We start from the raw sequence: 9,486 nt of genomic DNA, 5'->3' as shown, positions 1-9,486 counted from the left end.
AATTCGTGTGGACGTTACAATCAAAGGTCCGATGGCTTTTGAGAAATGGAGAGCGATAAACCAGTTATTCGGGGGTGCTCTGCATCGCCTGGCAAGCCTCGCTGCTCTGTTTAAGGACTGTAAGGTGTCTGCGCCATTAGGAGGTGAGAAGAAAACGCAGCGCCCTGCAAACTTTGCACGCTTCCCGTCTTTCGCTTTTCCTCCGTCGACAAAAGACCAAAGGAGGAGAGTATATTAAAATGCCTGTGCGAAGCCGAGGTGCCGACACCGGTCTAATCAAACGTCTTTGAAATATTGTTAATGAAAGGCACGTGCGCACACGATACAGAAGGGATATCCAAGCGATTAAATCCGGACGCCACGGTATCCTGCTGCTATGCAGCACGAAGGTGGAATGTGAGAATGTGTGAAGCATTAATCCATAATCTGGACGTAAAAACTAAAGCAAGGCTATTGTAAGGAAAATTGTCTTTGCAAACAAAACTAAACAGAAACATTTCCCCTAACTTTTAATAAACGCAATAAAACAAAAAAGCACAACATAAAATAACACTGGAACGTTTCTTCCGCCATCTTGCCATAAATTGTTCTCGTAAATCAAATAACGTAATTAATTAAAAAAAAAAAACAAAAAAAAACCCCGCTATTTATATTGTAGATTTCAATTAGAAAACATACGAAGCTGCCCTATTTGGGAATGTATGCTCTATCACATTATTCGGTTTTGAAAGAAGGTTGTTTTCGCTGTGTTATTATTCAGAGAACACGTATTTATATATAAAGAAGCCAAAAAAGGCAAGAATCTACCTTATCGAAGTGTTCGGGCGACCCCGTCTCCTTGCTCCATCGGGGGAAAGATTGCAGGATTTTTTTTGAATAATTGGAAGACGTGGAAACACGCTATTATACTTCGCGTATCTACGTCTTTCTGACTACTCTCCACATTTACTAAGATATGACAGTTTCTGGGATTTTTGACAATTGGTTTCTTCTGTTCCCTATAAATAGTACCGAGTGCACCGGCGGAGCGGTGAGGAGACCGCTAATGGTTACTTGAACGGAAGCACGCTGATTGGCCTCGGCGCGGCGTGACGTCAAGAGGCTGTGCATAAGGCTGGCTCGTGTGCTTTCAGGAACATGCAGAACACTGGAGGCTGCGCGAGGAACGTCAGTCCTGCAGCGACATGTCACGCGCATCCTGTCCTTTCTAGCATCTTTCGCATCTCTCTTCGAAGGGAGAACGCGCACGCGGACAGAAACGCACTTTTGAAGTTGTTTGACGTTTTGCCTTCTGCAGCGTGCCCAAGCGGATACGTGGACATGCTAGTGTGCGCTCGCGTAATTCCGCGCGCGTACGTCTTACCTTGTGCCAGTTCTGTCCAAGACCGGTTGCGATAAATACTTCTCCATCAAAGACTTTTTGTCATCGCTTGCTCCAAATGTTTTCACCTGACAGCAACTGCGACGTGCTGATGCGCAGTGGTGTTGCCCGTGTAGCCAGCATCCGGACGGCGATTTAAAATTACCCACGTGCACTGGCTTTATTTACATCTCTGTGATCGCGCTGAGGTGGAAGAGAGTGGAGATGACCGACAACTGAAGCTTCAGAGGTTTTGTCACTTTCTCATCCATGAGAAGACTTTTTTCCCCTTTTTTGTTTGTTTTTTTTCGCGCTATTTTTTTTTTTTTGGACAGTCACAGTTTTCTGTCCTGACCGCACGCGCATTTAGAAGTGGCGTCGCCGTCTGAGTGTTCACGAAGACTCACTCGGAGGGCGCTCGGAGTAACCTTCAGCGCGACGACCCTTTTTTACTTGTGAGTGTGTGTGTGTGTGAGAGAGATACTCAGGTTCTCAGGGTGTGGACGGCGCAGCAGTAACTGTGGGAGCACATCCAAAGACAATGGTCCATTGCGCGGGGTGCGAGAGACCCATCCTGGACAGGTTCCTCCTCAATGTTCTGGACAGAGCGTGGCACATTAAGTGCGTGCAGTGCTGCGAGTGTAAATGTAACCTGACTGAGAAATGCTTCTCGCGCGAAGGAAAACTATACTGCAAAAACGACTTCTTTAGGTAAGTCGGAGATGTGTGTGTGTGTGTGTCTCTGTGTGTGTGTGTGTGTGTGTGTGTGTCTGTGTGTGTTGGGGGGGCGTCTCTTCCCCGGCGGTCAGCCGTGATTCCGTTGTGGTGAAGGATGACACGCAATTTTTGCATCGCTCCAGTTCCGTAGAGAGGCGTAAAAGACACCGAGACAACAGTTTTGAGGAGATTAAGCTATTTTGGACGTAATTTTCTAACCAGTTGGTTTTATTCGGTCATAATTTATTTATAGGTCCACACGTGTTTTGATCAGTTGCTGCTGAAACGAGAGTCCACTGGATTTTATTTTACGTTTCAAAATGATTTAGCAAATATTTTTGTTAAACTCCTAAATACAAGCCTTTATTTGAAATGACAGCATTCGAGCTATGCTCACTTGATTTAACGGTTATGTTTAAGTGTAACATAATATTAGCTGTCCGTTTGTTGTCTATTTTAGAGTATCTCAATGCCCGGGGTTTAGCTAGCTAAGCCAAATCTCATTAAATAAATGAGAATAAACGACCATTTAAATAGTTATCACGGTTCAAACAGTGCAAATACACAAATTTACTGTTAAAAGCACAAATCACACCGCGAGGTGTGAAAGTAAGAGCTGTCAGCAAGGTTGGCACGATTCATGGTTTGATTAGCAAGCCCGTTAATTAAATGCTTGTTCATTCCAACTGTCACACAAAATGAAGAACAGATACACGTAGGTGACGTATACTCACGCGGCAGAGTGGCCTAAGGAAATGGCACTGGGTGAAGGACGGGCCACCAGAGAGGTCGCGGGCTGTCTGGCCGCACAGCCTCGCGCGTTTGCACCGGCTCGAGCAAAGACGTGATAAGTGGATTTGAATAATGAACGACTCGGAGGAGGAAGCCTGCAGACAGTACAATCACAGACGCACAATCAACAACCGCTGTGCAAGATCGCAATACACACTGTAAATCAGAACTGACTTGTGAAGATCTGCAGTGATCGCCTATATTCGTGGAATCGCCGTTTTCCGTTTAAGGCGTTTTAAATTCTCGTCGACAGTGCACAGGCCTACAGGCTTTTGATAGAGTATTTACTGGCGCATCCATTTATTTATTTATTTATTTGTTTGTTTGTTTGTTTATTTATTATTTACTTATTTGTTTGTTTATTGTTTACTTGTTTTGGGCATAGAGGTTGTTTTATTCTTATGCACTCAATCGACAGAAAAACGTTATTTAACAATTCAGTTTATTTATTTGCGATATACATTGAAAATTCATCGTTTAAACTGAGCAAAACAACCGCGATCTTCTAAATCTTCGAACCGTGTTTTTTTTAAATGTATTTTCCAAATTTCTTGCGGTTTCTGTGTCTTATCTTGTTTTTAAACCTCCCCTGTTTCTTGACACCGTTTTTTCTTTCGCAGGCGGTTCGGAACGAAGTGCGCGGGCTGTGCTCAGGGGATCTCGCCCAACGACTTGGTCCGGCGCGCGCGAAGTAAAGTGTTCCACCTGAACTGCTTCACGTGCATGATGTGTAACAAACAGCTCTCCACGGGGGAGGAATTGTACATTATAGACGAAAACAAATTCGTGTGCAAAGACGATTATTTAAGCAACACCAACGTAAAAGACACTAATCTTCTCTCGGGTAAGATAAAAATAATTATGTTAAAACAATACTTAATATTTTAGGTTATCCATTGTAACTCATTACACAGTAAACTGCAGCCTTTAAAGAAAAGAGTTGCAGATCTATTTTTTTATGACAAGTGGTAGTGACTACCAGCTCTTAAATAAATAAACGACCACGTCACGATACAGGCCAGGAAAAAATGTGCATGTGGAAATAGTTCATTCCATATATTTAATATTATTTTTTAATGGCCTATATTTTACAACATGATTTAGTGGCCCTGCAGGTCTTTTTCAGGGTGATCAGTTAGCGACAGGTATTACCTGGTCGAAAGCCGTTCCTATTTTCCCGTTAACCTTTGTTACAATGTTACTATGAAATATTCATGCTATTTATATTTAATTTATTTCAAATATGTCGGGACCTACCTTGTTTCAAATTTGTCTAGGCCTACTTTTAATTCCATTATCATTTCAGCCTTCAGATTTATAATTTTATGTTTCAGATTTATAATTTTATATTTCTCCAATCAGGAACTGCAAAAATTCAGATTTTCGTTTACATTTCTTCTCTTTTTTGCACACCTTTCAGTAACAGCTTGCAGCGATCCCAGTTTATCGCCAGACTCTCAAGACCCACTTCAGGATGATGTGAAGGATTCGGAAATCGCGACCTTATCGGACAAAGAAACGGTGAACAATGAAAACGACGATCAGAATCTGGGAGGCAAACGTCGCGGCCCGCGCACCACGATCAAAGCAAAACAGCTCGAGACGCTCAAAGCGGCGTTCGCGGCTACCCCCAAACCCACGCGCCACATCAGGGAGCAACTCGCGCAGGAAACTGGGCTCAACATGCGAGTCATTCAGGTAAAACAGCCTGTTATTAAACCCAAGAAATCTAATAATACGCAGCCGTGGCTGCTTACTCACTGGGCTCGAATACGAATCGAAGATTATGTGTGGGACACGATGGCGATCTGCTATTAAGGAGCAGAAAATGTCGCCGTTTTGCATTCTGTGGTGTGTGTGTGTGTGTGTGTGTGTGTGTGTGTGTGTGCGTGTGCGTGTGCGTGTGTGTGTATGTGCGTGTGCGTGTGTGTGTGAAATGAACTTTCCTTTGCCACGTTCGTTGGCCATAACGTCAGCGCGCCGTGGGGAACGGCAGGCGCGCGTATCCTTTACGCATTCCCCACGCCGACCTCAGGGCAAGATCATTTGAATTGAAAATGGGAAAATGTTTTGCTGGCATCCGCGAATATTTGGAAGTAATATTTATATAGTTAGCCTAATTTTTATTCTTGGCTTCGGTGATGGAAAGATTTGCCAACTGGCGTTAGACCGGTAAGAGCGACGGGAGTCTTGGCAACGCGGTACCATCACGTTTTGCGACCACATTTAGCCATGCTGAGACGGTTCTCAGTCAGGCGGAAACTCCGAAGTCTGCCCCTGTGTCTGTCAAAATATATAATTCCAGGCGATCTTCTTTGCGAAAAAGAGAATCGATTATTGCCATTTGCTGTAACGGTGGAGCTGTAACAAGGCTACGCAGGTTCTGTTGGTTTAAGAACCTCATTTCATATCTTCATATCTTCTTCTGACAATTTTTAAAAAGCCGCACAGTGAAATGCGTGACTGTGCAGGTTGTAAAGATGCGATAAATAAATTCATCAAATGCAGATGAGGTATTATCGATAAACGCCTTAGAAATGCCTGCTATGGGATTATGTATTAAAGTCCCGGAAAGTCATATCGCGCTAGAAAAGCGCGTGTAGGCATGATTTAAGGTTGTACGTTTAAGACCGTCGATTAGGGGGGAAAAGCAGCGTTTCGATGGTGGCTTTTAGATTTCAAAATAATAAGGTAATATCGAAGGATAATACGTTAACCCTTAAGCATTAATTGGAGATTTAAAAGAGCATTAAAGTGAGGTTAGATCGTTGTGTCGGAGTGACATTAATTGAGAATAATCTTATCACTGCAGTACGAACTCGGTGAACACCCCACCAACACACACCAGTTCAGCGCACGGGTATTGTCCATCATACGGGCAGGCCTGCGTGATCTACTGTCACTAGTCAGTAGTCCGCTAGCTTGGGTTTCAACACCTGAGATAACCTCTGCCTGTTTACAGAGTTGGGCCTAATTACATCAACAAAATACGAAGTGAATTTAAGGTAATGCTATTACTCACTGTGATGCAACCAGTAATAACATATAATTTCTGCACATTATGAGTGGTGTCCACTTTAAAGTCATAAAACCTATGGATTAAGATCAACAAAATATATTGAATTTCTTTTTTCCGCCAACGGCAGTTCACGTTTACTCCGCTTTCCGTGAATATAGAGTGTTTCGCTAAAGCACAAGATTTCTTGACAAAAGTGTTCCCAGGCTGTGTTTGTAAATCTGTACTTGATTCGCCTGTGCACTGCAGGTATGGTTCCAGAACCGGCGGTCCAAAGAGCGGCGCATGAAGCAGCTGAGCGCCCTCGGCGCGAGGAGACACGCTTTTTTTCGTAGCCCGAGAAGAATGCGCACGCTGGTGGACCGGCTGGAACCGGGAGAGCTCATCCCAAACGGCCCGTTCTCGTACTATGGAGGTAAGACTGAACGGATCACCGTGGGTCTGCCGCCTCACGCCTTCGTTTTAAACGCTATGCACTTTTGCATTTGCTTGTTAAACGCCTTTTCCGTTTGGCGGCTGTGCTCGAGCTCCTTTGATGGCTAAACCAGACAGGCACCCAGGAGCCGGGCGAGAGTTATTTGATCAGTTATCATAGTGGGTAGTTAGAAATCTAAAAGTAGGCTAGGTGGCGAGTGTTTAAAGTTGACGTTTTCACGGACGTGGTTAATTTACAGTATAAAATAACGAAATAAATTATGCTACACTGGAAAAAAAAAATAATTTAAACCAGTAATTTGCGTTTCTGCATGCTTTCACCCCGACCGTGTGAACAGCACATCTAGAAAATATAAGAGTTCACTCTGACGGATTTGGGAAAACGCTCGCCTTTGTCGTATATAACAGAATGCGTATTATTACCGCTAATTCTGAGCTACGAGTGTTATCGCCGACACATCTGACGTGAACGTAGCGGTGTGGACAGCGTTAGGTTTCCGTTAGGGTGTTCATTAATGCGTCAGTCTTTAACATAATTGAGGTCAGTAGGTTAGCCATCTCTATAAAAAGATTTGTTTTCCATTGGTATTTCTCCATGATCCTTTTTAGCTACTGCATTTCATACATCATGCCACTTTACAAATGCAAATTCTAGGGGTATTCTTCTCTCTTTATGATTAGTGTGGGCATTTAAAATTGTACATATAGGTTTCCATTTTCTTTTTTTTCTGGTGGTAAAGAAAGGACAGTTGTTGAAACAGAGAACAGATAAAACCCGAAGACGTGCACTGACATTTGTGGTGCCAGGCGCTGCACACATACAGCTGTCCCTCCGAGGACACGTCACCCCATTCCTGGTTCTTCCTTTTAATCAGGAAAAGTTTTTTGTGTCACATTCAGAGCTGCCAGTGTGCGATTATCCGGCAGTCCGGTCGCGAGGTGATGATCGACTCCTCCTTCTCATTAATTTCTCGGTGGCCTTGTTCTTGCCACTGAGCCACATTTGAGATTTAAAGCAAGGCAGACTCCGTGACCAACACGGCGCACTGCGCGCTTGTTCCTGAGAAATGCAGGCTACGTTTTTCGATGAATTTTTAAGCATGGCCTTCTGAGTTGCACGTGCTTGCGCCAAACGTGATTTCTCCCTTTGATCCGCAGATTATCAGAGTGAGTACTACGGACCAGGAGGGAACTATGAGTTCTACCCCCAGGGCCCACCTTCCTCACAGGCTCAGACCCCAGTGGATCTTCCGTTTGTCCCCTCCTCGGGACCCACGGGCACCCCCCTAGGGGGCATGGAGCACCCCATCCCTGGACACCACCCGTCCAGCGAGGTGCAGCGCTTCTCGGACATCATGTCTCACCACCCGGGGGACTCGCCGAGCCCGGAGCCGGGGATTCCTGGGCCCCTCCACAGCATGTCCTCTGACGTGTTCGGCCCGAGTCCCTCCTTTACCTCACTGTCCCTCAACGGAAGCGGGTACAGCAACCACCTCTCCCACCCCCCGTCGGAAATGAACGAAGCCACAGTCTGGTAGCTCCCGAAGGCGGAGGCTTCTCCGCAGACTGTTTGGGGGCGGCACGCGGGTGGTGGGGGGGACACTCTCACTGGTCACATCTTTTTTTTTTTGCCGTTTCTATTTACTGTTTTTGACATTTCGGGGGTTTTGTTCGTTGGTTTTTTTGACTTATGATTTTTGTGGCGAGAGCAGCAGAGGACTCCGTGGCGACTGCAGACACTTTCCCATGATATTGTGTTGCTGTTAGATTGCGTTTCCCTCGAACCCGATCACAAACCAGACTGATGGCTACCCTTGACCCGAAACCTCTACGGCTGGTTCTGGGAGCGCCCCCACCCCAACCCTTCCACACACCACTGACTTAACCCTCACTCTCCAAACCACGATCGCAAAATATTAGCAGCAGTAGCTACTGTCAAAGACTTTAGCTTTACGGAGAAACACCCACGGCGACACACCTAACACTTCCCTGTGACTGGGACTCCAGGAAAGATCTGAGCCGTCAGACTCATTTATTTGAAAGTTCCTCAGACCTCTTTGCCTGTCAAGGCTCTGCCATATTGACACTTAAACAACCTTATTGACACTAAATGTGTTTCCGGATCCCGGGGGTAAAAGGCTCTTTTTTTCTCTCTGTCTGGACATATCCTTTTGTTTTTCCGAAAATTTCACCAAATCTGAAGTTGGCCTTCAAAAGGCCAAACGGTAAATGTTTTATGGATTGTGAACCCTTTATTTAATGGAAGAGAACTTGAAATGTTGTTAAATGAAGTCTACCTTCTAAAAATATTTTAACGAGGGTCTGAAAGGGACTTAGAACAGTCAACTGTTTACGTAAAATATTTAATTCAGGAGTTTAAAAGTATCAAACCATGTTTAGAACCTCCAGATGAAAAATGTTCCAAGCAACCAACCAAACTTTTGTATTGACTTTATTTATATTGTATCAAGAAAAAAAAAAAAACAAGTTTGCTGGGGTTGTGGTTCACTGTGCTAGTTTGTACAAGATGTTGTTTACAAAAAAAATTTAAAAGGAAAAAAAAACACAAGTAGACAGTTGCCAAATAAAAACATAGCACAAATACTGTACAAGTGCTTTGCGCCATCATCTGCAGAATGTGTTGAAACAAAGTGTAAGTGTTAAAAAAACAAGAAGTATTTACTTCTTAATTTTTTAGTCTGCTGAAAAAAAGCATTCATAAATTGTTAATATAACATACTTAGACCTACAAGTTTTATTTTTGTGTCTTTAAAGGAAAATCCAAACTATTAAAATCGATGGTCAAATTGTGCAGCAGGCAGGAAGCTGCTCACTTCTTTAAATATCAACTTCTCATGGTTTGTCTTTTATTGTTTAATAAACCTAAGCTTACGTGACCTCCAGTGCATATTAGACCATTCACTGTATAAATACAACATGTTGAACTAATTTGTGAGTTTTTAATAAAATTAGAAAATATGAAATTTGGACGCTAGATGCATTTCCTTTGATTAGTGAATATTCCGTTTTTGAATACCGCACTGAATATCCACAGAACATTTCAGGAATATATAATTAGGAAAATCAGGAACGTATAATTTGGAATATCTGAAACATGTCATTGGAAAAATCACGAATGTGAATTTAGTAATTGCTGGCTTCTTTT

The 9,486-nt window shown here is 43.6% G+C and overlaps 1 protein-coding gene across 1 annotated transcript; it reads left to right on the top strand.

The window, feature by feature from the left end:
- The first annotated feature begins 1,154 nt into the window (after positions 1–1,154).
- lhx1a (LIM homeobox 1a) lies at positions 1,155–9,271 on the top strand. The gene is made up of 5 exons (XM_026999451.2): positions 1,155–2,071; positions 3,490–3,713; positions 4,290–4,567; positions 6,135–6,300; positions 7,479–9,271. Exons 1-5 carry the CDS (start codon positions 1,902–1,904, stop codon positions 7,856–7,858), a joined length of 1,218 nt encoding a protein of 405 aa, XP_026855252.1. The 5' UTR covers positions 1,155–1,901; the 3' UTR covers positions 7,859–9,271.
- Positions 9,272–9,486: the final 215 nt, after the last annotated feature.

Source organism: Electrophorus electricus, chromosome 15 (genome assembly GCF_013358815.1).
Source record: "Electrophorus electricus isolate fEleEle1 chromosome 15, fEleEle1.pri, whole genome shotgun sequence".
Classification (NCBI taxonomy): domain Eukaryota; kingdom Metazoa; phylum Chordata; class Actinopteri; order Gymnotiformes; family Gymnotidae; genus Electrophorus; species Electrophorus electricus.
Note: the sequence above shows the minus strand (reverse complement) of the source record. Positions and strands in the feature narration are given on the sequence as shown.